This window comes from Esox lucius, chromosome 24, assembly GCF_011004845.1.
Source record: "Esox lucius isolate fEsoLuc1 chromosome 24, fEsoLuc1.pri, whole genome shotgun sequence".
Lineage (NCBI taxonomy): Eukaryota > Metazoa > Chordata > Actinopteri > Esociformes > Esocidae > Esox > Esox lucius.
The window spans coordinates 28152746-28179962 of record NC_047592.1 but is presented as its reverse complement, the minus strand read 5'-3'; the positions used below and the strand labels follow the sequence as shown (position 1 = coordinate 28179962).

Genomic DNA, 27217 nt, shown 5'->3' with positions numbered 1-27217 from the left:
AAGCCAGATACGCTCCTCCCTGTTCTTCTTCACTAGGGCCTCAGCGACCGTAAAAAAAGCGTGTCCTCCATCTTCTCAGGCTCCTTCAGGGAGGTGAGCGCCAGCCACAGGTGCCTGACCTGCACCACTGATGTGGCCATCACCCGGCCAGCCGAGAGAGTGTTAGACTGGGTGAGCTTGAGAATGGCCGCTGAATCCCTTGTCACCTCACTCACCTTCGCCGGAGACAGCGAGGTGCATCCCTTGTAGGCCCACGTTGTTGCAGGCCGCCAGGGACCGCATCGACAAGGCGTACTGTTTTTCCGCCACTGTGGTGAAGGCGAGGTGAGACTTAACCGTGCCTCGGGTCATGAAAGGGGCCCCCGAAAAATAGATTATCTCCCTCTTCAGGTGCAGGCACTGGCATCAGAATGTGCAAGCGCCGGGCAGCAGCGGAGATGGCAGTGAAGAAGCACCCCTTCACCGCCAGGAAGTCGACGCTCCTGTCCTTCAGGGGGGCGATCTCCTCTGAAGAGGAAGAGTCTGAACAACTCCGTACCCCCTCAGCCGAGCAGGGGAGAACAGTTCTGGAGGTGAACGGAGCTGTAGCCAGGCCGGTCACCTCTCCCTCTGACACCGACTCCTCCTGGAAAGGAGTCCTCCTCAGAGAGGAGAGAGAGGATGTCAGCAAGAGGGACCTCCGCAGCAAAGTATGCCAGCCTGTCCATCCTCACCTGTAAAGGCAAGACGGCACAGTGCAGTGCACACAGACTCCCCTTTGGCACAGTCGCCAGCATGCAGCGGTCCCAAACACGCCCAATCAAAGTGTGTGCGTGTCGAACGCTCACTACACCAGCACCGCCGCACCGGGCTAGCAGGGACTGCTCCAACGGTTGAAGATGGTGAAGCCATCCTTGGCTTAGTAGAAATCCCCGTAGACTGCATACTTAAATCTTTCTTGTGAAAAAAAGGGAGACTGAGCAGACTGTGAGAACCTCTTTTATAGCCATGGGGCAGATGGCCATGAGAGGTGTTATTTGCATATAAACATTTTCAGTGACTGCCTATTGGCAGAGGGGTAAACAAATAGGAGCAAAGTCTCTATGGGCAAAGCTTCACGAAGTAGAACTGTAACTGATTGGAAGCCAGTTCCATGATTTAAGAAGTGATATACTCTGTTTTCTTGGTCCTGGTTAACATTCTTGCAGCAGCATTCTGAATGAGCTGCAGCTGTTTTACAGTCTTTTTGGGGAGTCCAGTTAAGAAGCCATTATGCCGCATTTTGAGAGCCATATATATTTGAGTATCATCTGTATAGCTATGGTAGTTAATGTTGTTGTGCTGTAGAATTTGGCTCAGAGGTAGCATATAGAAATTTAACAGAAGAGATCCGAGAACTGATCCCTGGGGAACTCCGCATATCATAGCAATCCTATCAGATTCATGACTGCCAATGGTGGTCTTTCATACAGGTCTGTAGTTGTTCAATATAGATGCATCCAGTGTTTTTTAATAGAGGCTTAATGGTGGCTGTTTTTAGAGATGTTGGGAAAATGCCTGATTGCAGAGAGCCATTAACTATATGCTGTAGATCCATTGTTATAGAGTTAAAAATAGTTAGATGTCAAGACAACATGTGGAAGCTTTAAGATGTCAAAGTGTTTCTTCTGGAGACTTTTGATCAATTGTATTAAATTGTGACATAATAACCAAGTAATGTCTTGGTGGTCGTAGTGACGGTACAGTGTCATTGTTTGACTGTGTAGCTCTGATGGTCCGTCAAATACTTTTAATTCTTTCACTATAGAAACAGGCAAATTCATTATATTTCACAGTGGACACAAGTTGTGATGCTATCTGAATTCACGCATCCAACACACATCCAACTTATCTTATATCTTATACCTTAGTCTGAACTTTTTATGTGGAAACTCTTAGCTAGGATCTTATAGTGCTGTTTAGGAGTCCTCCTAGCAGGAAGATGTTTTGTGAATATGGCCCCTGTTTTGTAATTTTCTGTTTATCTTCCTGCCTGCGTGTGAGTACAGCTGTTGGAGTTGTTTGACAGTGAGGATCCGAGGGAGAGAGAATACCTAAAAACCATCTTGCATCGTGTATATGGCAAACTTCTGGGATTGCGAGCGTACATACGCAAACAGATCAACAATATCTTTCTCAGGTAACTCACACTCAACCATACTGAAATGTCAAGCTTCACACATAAAACAAACAAACACACATACAACTTACCTACATAATTTCATACCTCAATCTGAATTTTTACCCAAAACCTAACACTAAAGCAAAAAATGATTTTATTTGTCCCCATTTATCTAGTAAACCGTGTTTACACAGAAGCGTGTGTTAGTGTGTGTATGTTAGTGTGACCTGTTTCTGTCCTTCCAGATTCATCTATGAGACTGAGCACTTCAATGGTGTGGCAGAGCTGCTGGAGATCCTGGGCAGGTTTGTGTTTTCTTGTATTGACGTACTACACAATGCAGGCCCCTATGTTATGCACAATTAATACAGATGTTGCTCATCTAATTACAGCATTTTCTTACCGTGGTAAGATCAGGTAGATTGCATCAACATGCGGTAGATTGCGTCTAGCTGTGATTACACTATTCCAAACACATGGGGGAGCTAGAATGCTGAAAATGCTATTTGTTCTTGAAAATAATTTTCTTAATAGTAGCACACAATATTTTCAATGTTTCTAACATTACAGCTCCTAAAATAACTGATTTTCATAAAATAAAATAAAAAATGCGTCTTCATCACTGCTATAATTACGAAATGTTTTTATAAAGAAACAAATAGCCTACACAGAAATTAATACCATTTGTTTAAACACTTTAATTATCTTAAATAATGTACAATAATATAATACAGCTATTTGCTTAGATTATGGTCTTGGAGTACAGTTTGTTGGAAGAATGCATCTCATGACAATTTGCGAATTGAATTAAAACCGACAGTAGACTGTTTTTAACCGGCGGGGCATTTGTTTTAGGGTGAATTTATACCAAAGATTCACAAAAATATGAGTTTAAATGTCACGGCTTCGGGGTTTGGGAACAAGGAGGAGCAGGAGAAGGCGTGGTAGAAGGATATTTAATGGTATCCAGGAGAAATATACAATATATATAGTACGAAGCGTCGCACAGCTCTTTGTCACAGTCGGAGACAATCACACACAAAGACAGGGGGAGCAGAGGGAACATATATACCGGGGGGAAACAGCGATGATGAGGAACAGGTGCACTAAACGGGACACAGGTGAAATGAATGATGAGACGGTGGTGTCAGAAGGCCGGTGACGTCGACCGCTGGGGCCCGCCCACTGCAGGGGGAGGTGAACCAGCAGAGGTCGCAGTTGTCACAGTACCCCCCCCCTGACGCGCGGCCCCAGCCGCGCGACGACGCCGGCCTCGGGGCCGACCCGGGGGGCGCGGAGCAGGGCGGTCCGGCCGACGCCGATGGAAGTCGCGGACAAGGACGGGAGCCAGGACGTCCTTCACCGGAACCCAGCTCCGCTCCTCCGGGCCGTACCCCTCCCACTCCACGAGGTACTGGAGGCCCCCCGCCCGGCGCCTCGAGTCAATGATGGAGCGGACAGAGTACGCCGGGGCCCCCTCGATGTCCAGAGGGGGAGGGGGCACCTCCCGCACCTCACACCCCTGGAGGGGACCATCCACCACCGGCCTGAGGAGAGACACATGAAACGAGGGGTTAATACGGTAGTCGGGGGGAAGGCGTAACCGATATGTTACCTCGTTGACTCTCCTCAGGACTTTAAAAGGCCCCACAAACCGCGGGGCCAGCTTCCGGCAGGGCAGGCGGAGGGGCAGGTCCCTGGACGAGAGCCAGACCCGGTCGCCCGGCCGATACACCGGGGCCTCCCCGCGGTGGCGGTCTGCATTGGCCTTTTGACGGCGGACAGCGAGCCGGAGGCGGGATTGTACTGCCTCCCATGTGCCCGCTGCCCGCCGGAACCAGTCGTCCACCGCAGGGGTACCGGTCTGGCTCGGCGTCCACGGCGCCAGGACCGGCTGGTAGCCCAGGACGCACTGGAAAGGCGTCACGCCCGTGGAGGAGTGGTGCAGAGAATTCAGTGCGTATTCTGCCCACGGCAGAAACTCTGCCCACTCCCCCGGCCGGTCCTGGCAGTAGGACCGGAGGAACCTACCCACTTCTTGATTGACCCGTTCCACCTGCCCGTTGGACTGGGGATGGTAGCCCGAGGTCAGGCTGACCGAGATCCCCAGGTGCTGCATAAATGCCTTCCACACCCTCGACGTGAATTGGGGACCCCGGTCAGACACAATGTCCTCGGGCACCCCATAGTGCCGGAAGACGTGTGTGAACAGGGCCTCCGCGGTCTGCAGGGCAGTAGGAAGGCCGGGCAGAGGCAAGAGGCGGCAGGACTTCGAGAACCGATCCACAACGACCAGGATGGTGGTATGGCCCTGGGAAGGGGGGAGATCTGTCAAGAAATCAACAGAAATGTGGGACCATGGTCGTTGTGGAATGGGCAAGGGGTGCAACTTGCCCACAGGTAGGTGCCGGGGTGCCTTACTCTGGGCACACACCGAGCAGGAAGAGACGTATACCCTCACGTCCTTGGCTAAAGTGGGCCACCAGTACTTACCGGCCAGGGCACGCACTGTTGGCCCGATGCCAGGATGACCGGAGGAGGGAGATGTATGCGCCCAGTAGATGAGGCGGTCGCGGACAGACGCCGGCACATACGTACGGCCCTCAGGGCATGTGGGCGGAGAGGGCTCGTCGCGCTGCGCTCCGGCGATGTCCGCGTCCAGTTCCCATACCACCGGTGCCACGATGCATGACTCCGGGAGCACGGGAGCATCATCCACTGGCCTCTCCTCCGTGTCATGCTGGCGGGACAGCGCGTCAGCCCCGACGTTCTTACTCCCCGGCCTGTAGGTGAGAGTAAACACAAACCGGGTGAAGAACATAGCCCACCTTGCCTGGCGAGGGGTCAGCCTCCTCGCTGCCCGCATGTACTCCAGGTTCCGGTGGTCAGTCCAGACGAGGAAAGGGTGTTTAGCCCCCTCTAACCAGTGCCTCCACGCCGACAGAGCTCGAACCACGGCCAGCAGCTCACGATCACCAATGTCGTAGTTCCGCTCCGCCGCACTGAGCTTCTGGGAGAAGAAGGCACAGGGACGGAGCGTGTTACGACACCCCGTCCGTTGGGAGAGGATGGCACCGAGCCCACAATCGGACGCGTCCACCTCCACGATGAACTGGAGCGACGGGTCGGGATGGGCCAGGACCGGAGCGGTGGTGAAACGGTGTTTCAGTTCCACAAACGCCCGCTCCGCGTCCACGGTCCACCGCAACCGGGTCGCCCCCCCCTTCAGAAGGGAGGTGATCGGAGCCGCTACCTGGCTAAAACCCCGGATAAACCTCCTATAGTAATTAGAGAAGCCTAAGAAACGTTGCACGTCCTTAACCGTGGTTGGGGTCGGCCAATTACGCACGGCGTCAATGTGAGGCTCCTCCATAGCCACACCTGTGCTGGAAAAGCGATAACCCAGGAAGGACACAGACGACTGGAAAAACAGACACTTCTCGGCTTTCACGTACAGGTCATGCTCCCGCAGTCGAGCCAGCACTCTGCGTACTAACGAGACATGTTTGGCGCGGGTGGCAGTGAATATCAAGATGTCATCAATATACACTACCACTCCTTCGCACAACAAGTCCCGGAATACGTCGTTGACGAAGGACTGGAAGACTGAAGGAGCATTCATCAACCCGTACGGCATCACTAAATACTCGTAATGGCCAGACGTGGTACTAAAAGCGGTTTTCCACTCGTCTCCTTCCCGGATACGCACCAGGTTATAGGCACTCCTGAGGTCTAATTTCGTGAAAAAGCGGGCCCCGTGCATCCTCTCCACCTCCGCAGAGATCAAAGGGAGAGGGTAGCGGAACGGAATGGTGATCTTGTTCAGCGCCCGGTAATCGATGCACGGGCGCAAACCACCGTCCTTCTTTTTCACAAAAAAGAAACTCGAGGAGACCTGTGACTTGGAGGGCCTGATGTAGCCCTGTTCCAACGCTTCCGTAACGTAGGCGTTCATAGTCTCCGTTTCGGTGCGGGACAGTGGATACACGTGACCCTTCGGGAGTGCGGCTCCGTCAACGAGGTCTATCGCACAATCCCCCAGCCGGTGTGGTGGCAACACAGCAGCCTTGGCTTTGGAGAAAACCGTAGCCAAGTCCCTGTATTCGGGGGGAATGGGCACGGCGGGCGCACTGTCTGGACTTTCCACCGAGGTCGAGCCAACGGAAACACCCAAACACCTACCCTGGCACTTCCGCGACCACCCCGACAGACGTCGACTAGACCAGGAGATGAAGGGGTCGTGTAGGGACAACCAGGGGAAACCTAAAACGACCGGGAACGTGGGAGAGTCGATGATGTGGAATGTAATGGTTTCGCTGTGTCGGCTGTCGGTAATCAGGAGGAGGGGAACAGTGCAACTCGTGACCAGACCTGACCCTAGTGGCCGGCTGTCTAAAGCTCTCACGGGCAGGGGGGTGTCAAGGTCCTGGAGGGGTATGTGCGACCGTAGGGCAAAAGACCTATCCATGAAATTCCCGGCTGCGCCTGAGTCTACCAGCGCCTTACACCGGGCAAGCAGCGGAAATCCGGGGAACCTAACAGGGACAGTGCACATAGAGAGGGAAGAGGTTAGTGGCGAATGTGCATGTGCTACCTGGGGTGATGCGGAAGTGCCCTGCCTGTCGCCTCTTGACTCAGGGAAGGAGGTGCGGTGTGGTGCAGTATTACGGCCTCGTTGCCCCCTGGAGGCACTCCGCACCTGCCCTCCCCGACGTCTGCCCGGCAGTGCAGCCGCCCCCAATTCCACGGGGACGGCGGTGACGGGTTGGCAGGGTGGAACGGGCGGGCCTCTACCGGGACGTCCTCGGGCAGCTAGCAGGTTGTCGAGACGGATGGAGATGTCCGCCAGTTGGTCAAAGGAGAGGGACACGTCTCGACAAGCCAGCTCCCTCCGGACGTCCTCGCGTAGGCTACACCGGTAGTGGTCGACCAGAGCCCGCTCGTTCCACCCCGATCCCGCTGCCAGGGTCCGGAACTCCAGAGCGAACTCCTGCGCCGATCTCGTCTCCTGCCGTAGGTGGAACAGTCGTTCACCCGCCTCTCTCCCTTCGTGCGGATGGTCAAACACGACTCGGAAGCGGCGGGTGAACTCAGCGTAGCTGCCCTGGGTGGGCTGCTCGAAGTTCCAAACGGCGGTGGCCCACTCCAGGGCTTTCCCGGACAGGCAGGAGACGAGTGAAGAGATCTTCTGGGCTTCGGTCGGCGCAGGATACATTGCCTGGAGCGCGATGTCCAGTTGCAGCAGGAAACCCTGGCAGCGGTCCGCCGCCCCGTCGTAGGCCCTGGGTAGCGGAATGGCCATCGCTCCCGTGCTGGGCGGCGTGGCTTGGGAAGGCGTAGAGACGGCCGGTGCTGCGGGGTTCCGCTGGCTCAGCTCTAGGCGCTGCACCGCTTTCAGTACGCTGTCCATTGCAGCGCCTAGGCTGGCCAGCATTGTTGAGTGTACTTGGACTGCCTCCGCAACACCGACCTCGCCTGTGGCTCCTTCAGGCTCCATATCCTTGTTGTAGTTTAGGTGTGTGATTCTGTCACGGCTTCGGGGTTTGGGAACAAGGAGGAGCAGGAGAAGGCGTGGTAGAAGGATATTTAATGGTATCCAGGAGAAATATACAATATATATAGTACGAAGCGTCGCACAGCTCTTTGTCACAGTCGGAGACAATCACACACAAAGACAGGGGGAGCAGAGGGAACATATATACCGGGGGGAAACAGCGATGATGAGGAACAGGTGCACTAAACGGGACACAGGTGAAATGAATGATGAGACGGTGGTGTCAGAAGGCCGGTGACGTCGACCGCTGGGGCCCGCCCACTGCAGGGGGAGGTGAACCAGCAGAGGTCGCAGTTGTCACATTAAAGGTTCAACTACTTGCAAAAAACAGTGGTCTGCAACATTAAAACCTGCCAGTTTACACAACTGCAACTGGACGAGACATGAATCGTAACTCTTCTCTTCAGTGTTTCTGTCAGCGTCATGTAGCGCAGCTCCGTGCTGCCTTCACAGGAATGGGACATCAGAGTATCATCTATAACATTTCACTACATGGCGTTTACTGTGTAAACTCTGGGAAATGGACGCTCTCTTTCTTGGTATTACCCGTGGAAGAGTTTATTTCTCTCAAAAACATACATTTCTCTGAGGGTTACACCGTGAATGTCTTGTTATCGCAGTGCTTACACATATACAAGAAGGATATTCCACTGTCGGACTTCCCCTGAAAGCAACTTAGCGTCCAGCATCCAGACGCACATTAAAACACTACTCAATACAAGTGGATTTGTTGACATGACTGCAATACAATCATGCACAGGGCTCTCACTAACTTTCAAAGGTTTTTAATTCATTTACTTTGAAAGTTAATCCTTCTGCTTTTACCTCTTGATAAGCACCAGCTTGTTTTCCCATTGGAACAATTCATTAGAATGAATATTGTTTGGTATTTCTTTGTTCCAGTTTGGTTGTCCTCTTTAGTGCATATTTGATATTACCTTCCAATCTGTTTAAGGATCATTTTGTGTCTATGACTGCCTCTGCATTTTCTTGCCTCAAGTTGTGCAGTTCAGCTAGCATCCTTAATTCCATAATTTCATCCCCCAATGCTTCATACTCGGATAGCTTTGTCGATTCACGTTCAGAGTTTGCCCCTTTTTCACTCTCTTTTCTCTGCATTGTCATTGTAGTTTTTCTTCAACATCATTTTTTATTGTGGGTTTTATACGGAGCAGATGTTTTATGCGGTTTCTTCAATCACAGCGCCACTGGATGTCCATCATTGTTTGTTATTTTTGATTGGCTGTTGTTTAAAGATTTGAATGTTAAATTGCCAGCTGATTCTGATTGGCTGCAGTTTGTTTCCCTGGGAAACAAATATATCTGTTGTCTGTCATTCAATTATGTGCTTTTTTATGATTTTTGATGATAACAATAGTAACAAGAATAATAATAATAACAACAACAATAATAATCATGACAATAATAATAATAATAATTAATGTTCAGGGCAATTAGCCTACATTTGATTTGATTGGAGGCGGTAAGGGACCTGGATAATGGATAGGGAGGCACTGGCACAAAAAAAGGTTGAAAACCACTGCGTAGGCTATACTCTCCTAAGTCAGACGAGAACAAGAGATAATGACAGAACAATATTATCTATGCACAGAACTACCTTTCAATTACATTTCACTTCCTTATTTTTCGTTGCACAACGCTGAATAAAGCTTAAGAATGAGAGTTCAGTTTTGGGAGAAACAAAATTATTATATCCTTATTATGATTGGCTTTTCTTTGTTGACTTGGGCAAACTGTAAAACCAAGCACAAGGTATACAAGCAAAAATAATAAACTGTATTTTCTGCTTCAACACCTAAACTATATTTAGGAAAAAAATATTTTGGCAACCAAATACAGGATTTTCACTAATCTACAAACGCCAGGCCTTTCAGATCTCCAGTGTCCATGATGTTTAGAGTTGTTAGCATACAGTAGTCTAAAAATAATTTGTTTGTTTAAAATCTTCCGTTTCTCGAGCCAAGATGTTATGATGGCGATAACAAGCTAAACACTACTTGTCAGCTTGCCCCACTTATGAACAAATGTTTTCAGTTTATTCCAAAAAATGTCTATCAAGTTCAAATCTTGGTCTTGACTCAGACTTGTTTGTTTTGATCTAGGTCTTGACTTGGTCTCGCTTCAGGTGGTGTCAGACACAGCTCTGGGTATTTGTCTAGGCCTATGCAATCAAAATCTTGATGTCCAATGTAATTCATTAAACTAGCCTTGACGTTTTTTGAAATCAAATTGCTTCACACTAACAGAAAAATATACAAATCTGACTACTGTGCTGTACCATTGGTTTCTAAGTATGGTAGTAGCTCACACATCTTAAAGTAGAACAAATCCTGGGCAGATGTTTGTACCCAGGCAGGTGCTGATCACTCTGAATGGGTGATACCCCCAGATTAAAGATCATGCTCCTTGTGGATGAATGCGAATTAACTTAACAATGAGAATGAAAACGTGTGATATTGATGACATAATTGATCAATTTTGATCACATACAGCAGGACAAAATTATTTTCACCTCTAAACATAGAATTGCATTCTTATTCATGAAGTAAATGTTTTATTATGAGAGAACCTAAATATGATACATACAGTTAGGGAAAAAAGTATTTGATCCCCTGCTGATTTTGTATGTTACCCCACTGACAAAGAAATTATCAGTCTATGATTTTAATGGTAGGTTTATTTGAACAGTAAGAGACAGAATAACAATAAAAAAAATCCAGAAAAACGCATGTCAAAAATGTTATAAATTGATTTGCATTTTAATGAGTTAAATAAGTTTTCGACCCCTCTGCAATGTATAATCTGTCTGTGTATATATGAATAATGAACCATGAAGATGATTGAGCTTCCTATGTAATTCATCAAAGTTTTTACAGATTTTTTTTTTGTGAAACCAAATAAAAACAATGTCCTTGACTGTAATCATATTATAACTCTTTGATATTAGGTTAGCTTTATGCAATTCGGTTTATTGGGCCTAGTAATAAAAAAATCTAATGAATCAAGAATTTAAATGTGGAAATACTATGGCATATTGTAAATTAGATAAGCGACATATGTACATGTCTCTGATTGATATTCCCTTGGGGAATGGTTTACGCACTTTGTAGAGCTGAGTTGCCAACCTTTTTTTGTGCCAGGGACCGACAAAGTGTGGCCTTATTTCTCTGGGAGCAATCTCCCATTTTCTTGGCCTTATTTCTCAGGGAGTAGGCATTAATCTCATGTTTACTTACCACTTGTCTGCAAGTCCCTCCTAACAGAGCAGTAGTAGTCTTGTTAGTACAATTTATGTGCTGGTCCAAGTTGGTGAAAATTGGAGTATCTCTCCTTGCGTCCCGCATCCTCGCACCTCTCCAAAAACCCAGCAAAAAGAAGCCCAGAAGTGCCGAACTTGTACCGTGGTAAGTTATAATTATTTATTACCTAAGCATTAATTTTGTTGCCAGTTGCATTTCCACCAAAACAAATTCTAAAAGTAGAATTGACAAACAACATCCATGCTCTGCATAAATTACAGACTTCCTCTGATTGATGTTGAAATTTTGAAAATCTCTAGCCATAACTGTTGTGTTATGTTAACATTTTGGTTACACTCATTATGTTATCGGGTCAAATTGACCCGGGATGTTAAATCACAACCCAGTAGTCACTATTGATATTTTAGCCCCCAATGAATGTGTTTGACATCCATAACCAACTCATTACTCATATAAATTAAAACATTTACTTTTTTTTGTTATTATGTATTCCATTTAGACCACATTTACCTTATGATAAACATAATATTTTTAATCCCAAAACCAAAATGTATCTATATTTGCTATGATGGACAAAATTAACCAATACTTTTTAATGTTTTGCTTAATAATATGTATAAATATTATGATCATTGTGACAACTTCTATGTTTAGGGTTACACACATGTTACACACAGATCGTAAGGTTGGGAATTGGAGCAGGGCTGGTCATCTGTGCACGATAAGCCATGATGATGTTTGCAGAGGCTAGGTTTCTGGGAAGGCGTTGCCTTCTGTGAATATTGACAAGAGCATTCCCCAGCTCATTAAAGAAATAACCTTCTATTTGTAACATTTTCCTGTGTCCCATCTGGGGTTGATCTCTGACCAGAGCACAAATGCATTGTATGCAGATGTGTCCTGCATATTGTAGACTAAAGGCCGGTCATGTCTAGCACCACCCTCATGCCCTGGTTCTTCTCAGGCCTAACACCAGCTAACTTTCCAGTGTAGACCTGCGTATTCCAGTATTTCCAGTGTAGACCTGCCATCTCTCTCCAGCCAGTGGTTAGTACACCGGTGAGGTGGAACACTGGATAGGAAGAGGAGCTGCGGTGTCACATGGAGCAGACGTCACAGTTATCAAAGAAAACGACTAACCTTTGGATAGTTATGACAAGAACATCCTGGCCTCTCCCACTCACTACACAACAAAGCCCTGAGCAAAGTTCAGTTCCAATAATAACAAAGATTGATAGCTTACGTTTGTGAAAGGTGAGGAGTGTACTTTTAGTGTGTGTGATGTTAGACATTACAAATGGTCTCAGTGGGTGAAATGTCTCTAACATGTGACAATTCTTCACGTCATATGACCAGGTAAAGAATTACTGAAACACTGACTGTGTGTGTGTGTTTTGAGGTATAGTAAAACAGTTTCCACTTTACATCTGCACTTAGCAGGATATTCTACAAGCTTTTTCATAGATTCTCCAAAACCTGATCATTTTGAGCCTAACATTACAAATGTAACTTTTTTTTTGAGGCCCTTGAATCAGTTTTCAGGACCCTACCTGAAAAGCATTCTAACCACATTAGCTTAAATATCAAAAGACAATACCTTGAAATGATTGGGCATGATTCAGGGTTGGATCAAATGCCTGCACACCCTGCAGCTTTCTAGATAAGAGGGTATCTTATGTGTTTTATACTGTAGCCTAAGATACCAGTTATTGTACATGAGCACCATGTTAGAAGATGGTAGGACAATGGGATCAAAGACCAGCAACCTTCTATTTAAGATTTACTTGGGCTACCAATAGAAACTGCCAGTTTTGTGGTAATAAAAAAAAAAGTAGAAAAAAAAGTAGAGTAAGAATCTAAATACCTTCTTTAAGGTAAGTAAACAAAATTGAAATCTGAAGAATTCAGGTCTATAGTTTGTAGTTACTGAAAAGCATCTAAATTATATAGAACGTGAACATTTTAGGGAAAATTATCAGTCAATCACTGAATGTAGAAAAGACATGCATTGCTTTTAATTGTGATCTTGCCGCAGTCCCTGTTAATGTTTCCTATAAAGATTTTGAGTCATAGAAGGCAACAGATGACAGCTTATTTTAAGTACTTCCTTAAAATTGGGGTGTGATTTAGTTGCTTAGATCTCACAAGCTAGAGTCAAATTCACAGGAGTTGAAATGTCAACTGATTACGTGCATTACGTACTTGGGTACTATGAAAGTGTGATTGCAATTTACGGGACGTTTTTATGAGTGATGTTTATCTCTGCAGACCAGGGTTTGATAAATGATGTTTCAGACTGGTGTTGCTTATTCCGGAACCCAATGCTGTGTGCGTGTGTGTGTGTGTGTGTGTGTGTGTGCCCGCCCTAGCCTAGCACAACACACTTGATTCCAGTAATCATGTCATTATAAACAATTGATCTGGTGGTTTTATAATGGAATCACATGTGCAGCAGTAGGGCAAAAACAAAAAGGTTTTCCCCTTTTGGTCTCCAGGGCCAAGATTAAAATAAACTCCTCTTAGCATGGACCTTTTCCCAGGTAGAAACCCAATCTATGAATAAAGCACTGTGCATACTCTCTGCACACTACACTGTTTGTCATTTTCAAACAAACCTTTGTTTCAGAGGGTTTCTTCATGCTCATACTGAGATATGGAGAGACAAGGTTGAAGGAGTGAGTGATGGAATGAGTGAATCAATGTCTTGGGGAAATGAGGAGCTCTGGGCTTCAGACTGATTCTGACTGAGTATTTTTAGACCCACCCACACACACTCACTGATAGCAACATAGGTGAAAGATAAAAGAGCGAACGGGAGGGTAGTGGGGAGAGAGAGAGTATATTAGACAGAGAGAGGAGAATAAGAGCAACAGGGTAAGGGTAGAGAGGTTAGATGGAGAGAAACAGGATGGCGAGATGAGAAAAAGAGAGAGATTTGAGGGGAAGAGCGAGAGATAGGGATGAGGAGCAACAGAGAGAAAGGAAGAATGAAAATGAGAGAGGGATGGGTAATAGAATGCAAGTCATTATCACCTTTATTTGCTATGCACATTAACATAACCAGAATTAGTGTAATGGTGCGGTTATGCAAAATCTTTGCATAGTTGACATACAGTTATTTATTTATGTATTTATTTATTTACAAATAAATAAATAATAGAGAAATGATGTGAAAGAGAAAGGCAATGAATGAGAAAACCAATTGCCCTACTCTTTCCTATAGCGTTGTTTTTATTTGTCGTTTATTGATTAGGTAGATAGAAAACAACAGAAGAAAAATCAGGATGAAAAGGGGAGAAAATGATATTAATGATTTAAATAAGATTAGAGACTTATATACTTAAGCAGACTTATATACCCTAGCACATATACACCTGAGACTAATATACCTGAGCAGTACCCATGATATAATATTTCTCCACTCCAACAGTTATAGAGATAGATAAACATGGGTTTTATAGTGCCACTGTGTGGTCAATTTGAAAGTTCTTCCACACAAGGTATCTTAGTAGTGTTGTGAACATGTTCACCTGGTTTTATTCAAGGGGGATTTCACCATAGCTCACCTACGTAATGTATTCATTTCTAATGTTATGTATTAACAGAGAAGGAGCAAGTTTGAATTCCGTGCTAGAATAAATTTTGTCAGTCATAAAATACATCATTCATAGCAAATGTATAGATGCTATCTCCCCTACAAAAGGGTGATTGGAGAAATGTAATGTAAGCGCTGTTTTGTACAATATTTTCTTTATTTCTCAAATTTCCACTAAATCTTGTAGTTAGTGCTATGGATGATGCTGTTGTATGTTCTACTAAATGTTTTTCAACTAGCCAGAAAAACACAAAATTAAAATGATTGTTTAATTTGTTGAAAGAATGATAAAAACATTTCTGCGATTTGTACAATTAAAATACAATAGACAGATCCCTATCAACCACACTTCGACTCCATTGCCGCTTCAACGATAATCATGTATAAAGTATCCAAACCTACAGTACCCAGTACAACCCTGTTTCTAAATAAATTGGGGCGCTGCATAAAATGCAAATATAAACAGAATGCAATGATTTGCTAGTCATCTATCCCTATATTTAATTGAAAATAGTAAAAAGGCAACATATCAAATGTTGAAGCTTAGAAATTTGATTGTTTTTGGAAAAATACATGCAGATTTTGAATTTGATGCCAGCAACACATTTAACAAAAGTTGGGACGGGGCATGTTTACCACTTTGTTGCATCACCTTTTTAATAACAGGAGGTGATGATAATGCAAGCGTCTGGGAACTGAGGAGACTAAATGCTGTAGTTGTGATTGTGAAATGTATTCCCATTCTTGCTTGATATTGGATTTCAGCTGCTCATTAGTTCGGGTCTCATTTGTTGTTGTTTTTTTCATAATGTGCCAAATGTTTTCAATGGGTGACAGGTCTGGACTACAAGCAGGCCACTTTAGCACCCAGACTCTTTTACTATGGAGCCATGCTGTTGTAATACGTGCTAATTCAGAATGTGAATTAGCATTGTCTTACTGAATTAAGCAAGGCCTTCCCTGAAAAAAAACATATCTTTACTTCTGAAAGACTCATCTTTTCTGGGATGCTCTTCTTAGACCCAATCATATTACTGACCTGTTGCTAATTAATCTAATTAGTTGTTAGATGTTCCACCAGGTTTTTAAAAATCTTCCAGTCTTTTTGTCAGGCTTCGTAGGGACAAGGAGCAGGAAACGTGGAGTTTTAGGTTTGAATGTCTTTAATGACAAAAGAAGCACCAACATATGCTCACGATGATGAGACAATAACACACAAAGACTAGCAGAGGGAACATATATACTGGGGGGAATGATTGTGAATGAGAACCAGGTGCGCTAAACAAGACAACAGGTGAGATGAATATATGAGATGGGCGGTGGTGTCAGAAGGCCAGTGACATCGAACGCTGGAGCCTGCCCGCTGTGGGGGGAGAAGAGGCAGCAGAGGGCGCAGTCGTCACACTTTTGTTGCCCCTGTCCCAGCTTTTTTTAAATGTTTTGCTGGCATCATATTCAAAGGGGGGATATATTTTTCAAGAAACTTGCCCTCTTTAATGGGCCAGGGAAAATTCTTTATATTGGGCATTACTGTGCCACAATAGTATGTGTAAGCATCAAGAATATCTACTGCTAGAGGTATGGACAAAAATAAGTTGTCAGTATATATACACCTTTAGCACTTTTTCTTAAGGCTTACGCTGTGTGGTACTAAGGTGAATGTAAAGACTTGGGACAGGTTCACACTTTCCTTGCTCTTGCTATTTTTCATATACAAACTTTAATCATCTCAGGTGTATCAATAAAAATGTGTTACAGCTACAACATTTTCCCCATTACACCCCCACCCCTACACAAACACTGAATTATAGCTTTTTAATTAAATAATAAAATTCACCGCAGTACAATGGAAGTGGGAGCATCACCTAAACATATTGACTGTTGACATACAGTACACTAAATATAAATTATAATAATCAAATTAACAGAAACAATTTGGTTCTAGCAATATTGTTGCTCGGACCCTTAATAATAATAAAACTAACATAAATATTAGAGTTCCAGCACCATTGGTGTTTGGCCCCCAGAATAATAATAATAATAAAACAAACATAAACAATAGGGTTCCAGCACCGTTGGTACTTAGCTCCCTTGTAAAACTAACAGAAACAATAGGGTTTCAGCACATTTGTTGCTTTGCCCCTAATTGTAGAACAAAAGTGGATAAGAAATTTGAACATAAGATTAAGTGACTTAAAATAAGATAAAGTGACTTAAAAAGCTATTTTATTTTACAATAGGATTGTAACAACTTGGAAATAGGTAAGTACGAATGACAAAGGAAAATAAAGTCATAGAAATCGTTTACTTGCCCTAAGGGCTAGTTGCCCTTTTCTCATAGGAACGCATGATAAATCTTTCTGATGTAAATTGCACAATGCAGTATTTTGCATATAACAAATATAGGAGTCAATGTGTGATTTTTTTCAAATACTTTGTGGGTTTGCTTGATCTGTGTGTCTCCTAACAACTGTGTGAAAGTGAGAAAAAGAGAGAAAATGTGAGAGAGAAGATGTGTGGGTGATGGCAAGTTTTTTTTTTCTTAATCCGCTCCTAACCCCATTTTTCTCATCACCTATTTATCTTCTCCCACTCCTCTCCCATCTTTTTTCAATTTCTTTCATTTCTCTATCATTCTCCTCTTTACCTTCATATACATATTCTCCTCTTCTACCCACTCTAATTCTGTCTTCATCTCCCTCCTGTCTCCCTCTCAGTATTATAAATGGCTTTGCTCTGCCCCTGAAGTCAGAACATAAGCAGTTCCTGGTTCGAGTCCTGATCCCTCTACACACAGCCAAGTCTCTGTCCATCTTTCATGCACAGGTCAGTATCACACACACACACACCCACAGACACACTCTCTCACTCTCTATTCCCCCTGAATAATAGGTAAATGGTAATGCCTGTGCAGTCTTTTTATTTTTAATCATCACAGTATGTCAAATCTCTTTTGAGATGTTTGAAATAGCTACCAAATATAATTTTTATTATTCATTTTCTGAGCCTCCTTTGGCTTTTGAAATGTTCAGTGTAATTGTGTGGGGGTTAAGAATTTGTTTGGGAAGATATTTACATACAACCCTGATTGTCTGATAGGATGGTTTAGAGCCTTCCAACCTATCCAAATGAACATTCATTCATTGATGTCATTGATGAAAACAAAATTGTTTTTGAACAGGGCATTACAGTTTCAAAACATAGTGATGAAAGATCATAGTGAGGATATATCACTTTTTTGTGTAACAAAGTACAGCTCTTTTAGGTTTTAGGCTGGGTGTCTATAAACCCCAAAAAGCTGGACAGCTGTTGTTAAATGGGCTAACCACCACCAGATATACATACCAAGAAACTCCTTTTAATTGTGAACGGTGTTATTATTTTAGTAGGTAAAATAACTTTTTGACCATGATTTAACTTCTAAGTCATCTGTCTGTGAAATCAGGAAACGATGTAGTCATTGCTATACACCGATCAGCCATAACATTATGACCACTGACAGGTGAAGTGAATAACACTGATACACCCATCAGCCATAACATTATGACCACTGACAGGTGAAGTGAATAACACTGATACACCCATCAGCCATAACATTATGACCACTGACAGGTGAAGTGAATAACACTGATACACCCATCAGCCATAACATTATGACCACTGACAGGTGAAGTGAATAACACTGATACACCCATCAGCCATAACATTATGACCACTGACAGGTGAAGTGAATAACACTGATACACCCATCAACCATAACATTATGACCACTGACAGGTGAAGTGAATAACACTGATACACCGATCAGCCATAACATTATGACCACTGACAGGTGAAGTGAATAACACTGATACACCCATCAGCCATAACATTATGACCACTGACAGGTGAAGTGAATAACACTGATACACCCATCAGCCATAACATTATGACCACTGACAGGTGAAGTGAATAACACTGATACACCCATCAGCCATAACATTATGACCACTGACAGGTGAAGTGAATAACACTGATACACCCATCAGCCATAACATTATGACCACTGACAGGTGAAGTGAATAACACTGATACACCCATCAGCCATAACATTATGACCACTGACAGGTGAAGTGAATAACACTGATACACCCATCAGCCATAACATTATGACCACTGACAGGTGAAGTGAATAACACTGATACACCCATCAGCCATAACATTATGACCACTGACAGGTGAAGTGAATAACACTGATACACCCATCAACCATAACATTATGACCACTGACAGGTGAAGTGAATAACACTGATACACCCATCAGCCATAACATTATGACCACTGACAGGTGAAGTGAATAACACTGATACACCCATCAACCATAACATTATGACCACTGACAGGTGAAGTGAATAACACTGATACACCGATCAGCCATAACATTATGACCACTGACAGGTGAAGTGAATAACACTGATACACCCATCAGCCATAACATTATGACCACTGACAGGTGAAGTAAATAACACTGATACACCCATCAGCCATAACATTATGACCACTGACAGGTGAAGTGAATAACACTGATACACCCATCAGCCATAACATTATGACCACTGACAGGTGAAGTGAATAACACTGATACACCCATCAGCCATAACATTATGACCACTAACAGGTGAAGTGAATAACACTGATAATCTCGTTTTCATGGAACCTGTCAGTGGGTGGGATATATTAGCCATTCATAGCCAACATTCTGTCCTCAAAGTTGATGTGTTAGAAGCAGGGAAAATGGGCAAGCGTAAGGGTCTGAGCGACTTTGACAAGGGCCAAATTCTGATGATCAGAGCATCTCCAAAACTATAGCCCTTGTGGGGTGTTCATGGTCTGCAGTGGTCAGTACCTATCAAAAGTGGTCCAAGGAAGGAAAAGTGGTGAACCGGTGACAGGGTCATGGCCAAGGTTCATTGATGCACGTGAGGAGCGAAGGCTGCTACAGTAGCTCAAATTGCTACAAAGGTTAATGCTTGTACTGATAGAAAGGTGCCAGAACACACAGTGCATTGCAGTTTGTTGCTTATGGGGCTGTGTAGCCTCAGACCATTCAGGGTGACCATGCTGACCTCTGTCCACTGCTGAAAGTGCCTACAATGGGCACGTGAGCATCAGAACTGGACCACAGAGCCATGGAACAAGGTGGCCTGGTCTGATTAATCACATTTTATTTTATATCACGTGTATGGCCAAGTGCGTGTGCATCGCTTACCTGAAGAACACATTAACCAGGATGCACTATGGGAAGAAGGCAAGACGGCAGAGGCAGTTTTATGCTTTGGGCAATGTTCTGCTGGGAAACCTTGGGTCCTGCCATTCATATGGTTGTTACTTTGACACGTACCACCTACCTGAGCATTGTTGCAGACCATGTGCACCCTTTCATGACATCGGTATTTCCTGATGTCATTGGCCTCTTTCAGCAGGATAATGCACAAAGCAAAAATGGTTCAGGAATGGTTTGAGGAACACAACAAGCAACAAGTTCAAGGTGTTGACTTGGCAGCAAATTCCCCAAATCTCCATCCAATCGAGCATTGGTAAGATGTGCTGGACAAACTGGTCTAATCCATGGAGGCCCCACCTCGCAACTTACAGGACTTGAAGGATCTGCTGCTAACATCTTGGTGCCAGATACCATAGCACACATTCAGAGGTGTAGTGGAGTCTATGCCTCGATGGGTCAAGGCTGTTTAGGTGGCAAAAGAGGGACCTACACAATATCAGGCAGGTGGTCATAATGTTATGGCTGATCGGTTTATATTCTGGTCACTGGAGATGGGGAATAACATACTATCACATTTCATAACACTTTTAAAACAATGACCAAGTATACATTTGTAAAAATTATGTCAAAGTACACAGTGCAAAGTCAGATGAATATCCCTTTTTCTATCCTCATGATGCAAAGCAATCTCTCCTCTATTCCCACATTTCTGAGCTTATAGACTTGCAGCACCACTTGCATGTTGCCATAACAACCAGATTCACACAGCTTTGAGCTAGAAACGCAATATTTTGCGTTCAACATGGTAAGATTTGAACTCCTAATTTGCTTGTGCAGTGTGTTTAAGAAGTTTTTAAACAACCTACTGCATATGTCATAGGTGAGAGTAGGAACCGAAAGGACAAGATCCCGGATACAGGCGGCCGAAATGAGCTTTCTCCGTAGGGTGGCTGGGCGATCCCTTAGAGATAGGGTGAGAAGCTCAGTCACCCGGGAGGAGCTCAGAGTAGAGCCGCTGCTCCTCCACATCGAGAGGGGTCAGCTGAGGTGGCTTGGGCATCTGTTTCGGATGCCTCCGGAACGCCTTCCTGGGAAGGTGTTTCGGTCCCGTCCCACCAGGAGGAGACCCCGGGGAAGACCTAGGACACGCTGGAGGGACTATGTCTCCCGGCTGGCCTGGGAACGCCTCGGTGTCCCCCCGGAAGAGCTGGAGGAAGTGTCTGGGGAGAGGGAAGTCTGGGCATCCCTGCTTAGACTGCTGCCCCCGCGACCCGGCCCCGGATAAGCGGAAGATGATGATGATGACTGCATATGTCAATATTAACTAATGTATTCATGTGTAGATATATTTCCTAGCTACCTAGCCTCTGTACAGGCAATTCAAATTGTCTTGAGGTTTTGAAAGCAAACCAACAAAAGGATATTATTATACTTTGAGGGACGGTTTCACAGACATAGATTAAGCCACGTCTAGGACTAAAAAGACAAGCTTTATGGAGTTATCTGTTGAATGTGATTTTTTTGTCCTAGACAAGGTAATTTACTAAGCTAAAGTCAGTTTGAGATCAAAGCAAAAACTGTTAAGTTCCACGACACCTGAGACTTACCTGAGCCATAACCCAAAAACCCAAAAATATAGAAGAGGAATCATGGGTAAAATCATGGGTAAAAAAAAGGGTCAGGGCCAAGTTAGGCTCCATATTGCCATTGAATACCCATGATAAATATCATGGGAAAACCAAAACATGATTTCTTAAACCATATTTATATTTAACAAGTAAATATTTCATGAATGTGACTCCAACATCCTCTATGAAATGAACATGGCCTGCCAACCTGTCTAGAGATTGCTTTGCAGTGTTGGTATTGTAGTACACTTAAGAATACTAAGTATGACTGGGAACACAACCTGGGAGAGGGTTAACAACCTTGCCCAAGTACAGAATTTTTTACATTCTGGCTCTTGGAAATGACCTAGCAACCTGTCAGATGCTTGAGCCAGCAAGGCAAAAAAAATATGTTGTAATGTCCCTAAGAAAGACTGCTAACCATAATTGCTCCCAGATCGTTGCTGAATATGAGAAAGTGTTCTCAGTTAAATTTAACAGATAATCTTAGGAATGTTTGATTTTGTTTGGAATACCCCTTTATCTGCTTTGAACCTTTCTTTGAGATTGACTCCACTGTGAAAACATGACCACTAGAGGCCAACCTTGAGTTGTGTACTGACTGGCTTATTGCACATCTACGTAGTTATCATCACATCTCATACAATCATCACACACACACCAGCTAGTATGTGTGTGTGTTTGTGAATACTGAACGTAAAAGTCAGCTTGCCCTACATTTCTCTACTTAGATCTCCCACTGGTTCAGATCCATGCATTATTTATTAACACACTGCCTGCCTTGCATGTACACACACACACACATAGTTTACCCAGGGTAAAGAACATGATCGTCAAAGCGTTTTCACTCCAACTCGGATCTTTTACATTTGCCCTTTATTTACGCAGGAGACGAAAAATATTTATAAATCTTTTGCAAATTACCCAACTTGAAGCTGTATCCATCAACACATTCAGTAGAATATAAATAGTACACAATGATATCCTTATTCTCAAAAGTAAAGACAAAACACATTTTTTAAACTTGAAACAAATCTATTCCCCCAAACAGATGCCAATTGAAATGCTGCACTATTGCAGACTGGAATGAAAAGACGTCACATTCTTTTTGGAAGAGGGAGGTTGGAGTTCCATCTAACAGCACTTTTTGCACCTGGTCTGACTTTTGGTGTTTGGCAGCCTCTTTTGTTATTTTGCCGTCATTGCAGTACTATTATGAAACGTCAAGTTGAGCATTGAAGGTCTTGAGTGAGGCAGTAGCAAAATGCACATCAGAGTTGAAAATTAGAAAAGTGTCACATTGGCAGTTCAGGAAAAATGGGTTTCCACTGATTAATCCCATGTATTATATTTATAAGATTTACAACCGTTATCCAATTTACAACCATTAACCCGAAAAATCGGTTAATGGTTGTAAATACCAAGACTCATGATTTTAGTGGTCTAAGCCGCTACCTTCAGCTGCTGCACACTGCACATGTACTGCTGCCCCAGTGCTCTTTTAGGAAAAACAAACTCTTCTTTCACTTTCTTGTCAAATAAGGCTTAAAAATGCCTAAAAGGCATACATACAATGGAAATAAAAATTCTACACACCCCTGTTAAAATGCCAGGTTCTTGTGATGTAAAAGAATGAGACAAAGATAAATCATGTCAGAATGTTTCCCACCTTTAATGTGACCTGTAATGTGAACAATTCAATTGAAAAACAAACTGGAATCTTTGAGAAAAAAAACAAAAAAAAAACCAATCACAATAATCTGGTTGCATAACTGTGGATACCCTTAAACTAATACTTTGTTGAAACACCTTTTGATTTTATTACAGCACTCATTCTTTTTGGATAGGAGTCTATTGGCATGGCACATCTTGAAGTGGCAATATTTGCCCACTCTTCTTTGCAAAAGCGCTCCAAATCTGTCAGATTGCGAGGACATCTCCAGTGCACAGCCCTCTTTAGATCATCCCACAGATGTTCAATTGGAATCAGGTCTTGGCTCTGGCTGGGCCATTCCAAAACATTAATCTCCTTTGTGGATTTGGATGTGTGCTTTAGGTTGTTGTCGTGCTGAAAGGTGAACTTCCTCTTCATCTTCAGCTTTCTAACGGACGCCTGAAGGTTTTGTGCCAAAATGTCCTGGTATATGGAACTGTTCATAATTCCCTCTACACTGACTAAGGCCCCGGTTCCAACTGAAGAAAAACAGCCCCAAAGTATGATGCTGCCACCACCATGCTTCACTGTGGTTATGGTGTTTGGGTGATGTGCAGTTTTGTTCTTGCTCCAAACATACCTTTTGGAATTATGGCCAAAAAGTTCAACCTTGGTTTCATCAGATCTTAACACATTTTTCCACGTGCTTTTGGGGGACTTGATGTTTATTTTTGCAAACTTCATCCAGGCTTGGATGTTTTTCTTTGTAAGAAATGTCTTCCATCTTGCCACCCTACCCCGTAGCCCATTCATATTGAGAATACGGGAGATTATCACATGTAGCACACAGCCAGTACTTGCCAGAAATTCCTGCAGTTCCTTTCATGTTGCTGTAGGCCTCTTGAAAGCTTCCCTGACCAGTTTTCTTCTCGTCTTTTCATTATTTTCTCCAATTGATTAGGGGGCCAAGCAACGAAGTTGCTGGAACCCTTTAATGTTTGTATGTTTTATTATTAGGGGGCCAAGCAACGAAGTTGCTGGAACCCTTTTATGTTTCTACGTTTTATTATTAGGGGGCCAAGCAACAAAGTTGCTGGAACCCTTTAATGTTTGTACGTTTTATTATTATTATTATTAGGGGGCCAAGCAACGAAGTTGCTGGAACCCTTTTATGTTTGTACGTTTTATTATTATTATTATTCTCCAGGTCCATTTTCAGAGGTCCATAACTCGGTCCCCTCTGGTTCAAAACGCTCCAAACATTGCCTGATTGTAGACGGTTCCCATACTCTTCATGGTGGCGATGTAGCACTCAGCCGAAAATGGAAAAAGTGAAGCTCAGATCTCATGAACCGAATGTCGTAGAGACATGCAACCAAGAGCCAGATATACCCCTTCTCATGCTGACCAAAAAAGTCTCTGGGGTCTTTCAAATTTGCCCCTTGGATTTTCCTTCATTTTGAATTTTGTAAAAAACACGTTAACAACATCTCCTCCGAGACCGCTGAACGGATTTGCATGCCGTAAGGTTTGAAGGATTTTTGAACCATTATCTTTAAAAGTTTTATAAGGAAAGTTGATATCTCAAATAGCACGGCCGAAATCAGCGAATCAAATTGAGCTGGGCGGGTCTATGACCTTGGACGTCCATTAATCCCAAATGGAACATCAAACAGCTGTGTTTCTCACGATTTTGCCGTTGATCAAAACACACTTAAACGACATTTCCTCCGAAACAGCTGAATGGATTTTAATGACAATTGGTGTAAAGGACGACTGGATCATTGTCTTTAAAAGTTATATTATTGTAAATGTTTCTGGTGGATTTTCAAAATATGCATTTTTTTTGTAGTGGGAGCATCCCGGTCCTTCAATATTGTGACCCCAGTTCGATTCCCTTCTCAGACATTCCAAATTCTGTATATCATAAATGCTTCTCCACTAGGTGCTTTTCAGCCTTCACACAGCAATACGTATCTGAAATACCATGATTTTCATTTATTTGAGAGACCTGTTTTATACTGTTATTGTTTTCCACAGAAAGGAACCAGCCATGGAGTGATTGGAGTCATTGATTTCGTTATAAGTAGGATGTATAGCTATTAGTTAGCCATCTATAAAAATCTTTGTACAACAGTACACTTTAGTCCCATTACAAACGTTTTGTTGCCCACTTTATCTCAGCAAAATTGTAATGGCTGGAGTAAAATATACATTTGGAGAGGATAGAGAGCTGCCAGTACCACCAGTAGCCCCTGTGGTGTAGTGGGGACGTCCCTGTTCTTCAATATTCAGTCCCTGGTTCAATTCCCCTTTGAGATGTTCCAAGTATTCTATTTCAGAACTGTATAGCCACTCTGTACTTTTTAGCCTTCACACAACAATATATATCCCCTCTGTAATACCATGATTCTCATATGTTTAGGAGAATTTCTGGTTTCAAAGTCTTTTTGTTTTGTTTTGATTTCCTCTCCTTCGATTGGACATCCTGATTACTAGCGGCATTGGGCATTTTTAAATAGCAAAACATTTCTCTTGTGAGAGCATGCAGTAATATGCTTCCTGTGCCCCGCTTGGCCCCCTGAAACACTGCTTGCAGCTTTAATGATGATTGTCTTCACTGTGTTCCATGGTATATCTAATGCTTTGGAAATTCTTTGTACTCTTCTCCTGACTGATATCTTTCAACAATGAGATCATCTGATGCTTTGGAAGCTCTCGCGGACTATGGCTTTTGCTCTGAGATGCAACTAAGAAAATCCTACTAGAACAGCTGAACTTTAATTTGATTAATCAGAGTCACTTTAAATTATGGCAGGTGTGTAGTGACTTCTATTTAACTTGAGTTTGAATGTGATTGGTTAATTCTGAACACAGCCACATCCCCACTTTTAAGAGGGTGTGCACACGTATGCAACCAGGTTATTGTCAGGTTTTTATTTAAAAAACATTTTCCCTTGAAGATTTCAGTTTGTTTTACAATTGAATTGTTCACATTTTAGGTCACATTAAAAGTGGGAAAAGTTTTTTTTCATAGGGGTGTGTAGACTTTTTATATCCACTGTATATGAGCCAAAACATTATGACCACTCACAGGTGAAGCGAAAGGCACATCTCAAGGGTTGGGTAGATTTGATGTTAAGCGAACAATCAGTTCTTGTAGTCAAATTTGGCGCCCAAAGCTCATCAATGTGCGAGGGCAACAAATGCTATTCCATCTGGTCTGAACCAACTGAAGGTCTACTGTGGCACAAGTCACAGAACATTTTAATGGACATTCTGGTCAGAGTGCCCATGATCACTCCTATGGACCATCGAAAAAGCATGCAATGGGCACATGTTAAAACTGGACCTTGGGGCAGTTATCCTATCCTGACTACAGTGAAAGAAGGTTGCCTGGTCCAATGTGTCCCATTTTCTTTATATCACGTGGATGGCCCTCTACTTGTGTGCTGTTTACCTGGGGAAGTGATGGCATCAGGAGGTACTGTGGGAAGCCGACAAGCTGGTGGAGGGAGTGTGATGCTGAGAATTCCTGGGTCTGGGGCATCCATGTGGATGTCAATTTGACATGTGCCAACCTACCTAAACGCAGACCAGGTACACCCCTTCATGGCAATGGTATTCCCAAATGGCAGTGGCATCTTTCAGCAGAATAATGTTAGCAGCACTTGGAGGACCTACAGCATATTAGGCAGGTGGTAATAATGTTTTGGCTTGTCAGTGCATTATCATGTAATCCTCAACAATACTAACTCACAGCCTTTAGGGATACAAAAAGCAAACATTAGGAGGATCTATACAGGGAATATGGTGGTGGTTGGTCAAATATAGCACATGGTAGCACCAAACACACCATAACAGTCTAAGTTCATGTCTTCATGGCTGATGAAAACTGTACAGCATGTAGGCATCTCTCGGGGGAGGAAGTAGGCATTGTTAGTAGTGATTTTGTGAAACCTCTAGGGATTCTTTGTAGTGGCTCAGGCGCGTGCAAAGTTAACAGAGGTCATCAGGTGAGTGATCATGCCCTCTCACGCGTTTTCCCACGTGACTTCCTAGCTGAAAGAGAAAAAAGCAGAATGGCTTTGTGCTCATTCCT

At 43.6% G+C, this 27217-nt stretch overlaps 1 protein-coding gene across 1 annotated transcript in view; it reads left to right on the top strand.

The window, feature by feature from the left end:
- Positions 1-27217, top strand: part of ppp2r5b (protein phosphatase 2, regulatory subunit B', beta) — a 73738-nt gene that overhangs the window by 40712 nt on the left and 5809 nt on the right. Inside the window, exons 5-7 of the mRNA XM_010864831.5 lie at positions 2028-2158; positions 2386-2445; positions 17288-17396. Of these exons, the coding sequence (XP_010863133.1) occupies positions 2028-2158; positions 2386-2445; positions 17288-17396 (300 nt within the window). The remainder of the gene's footprint in view (positions 1-2027; positions 2159-2385; positions 2446-17287; positions 17397-27217) is intronic.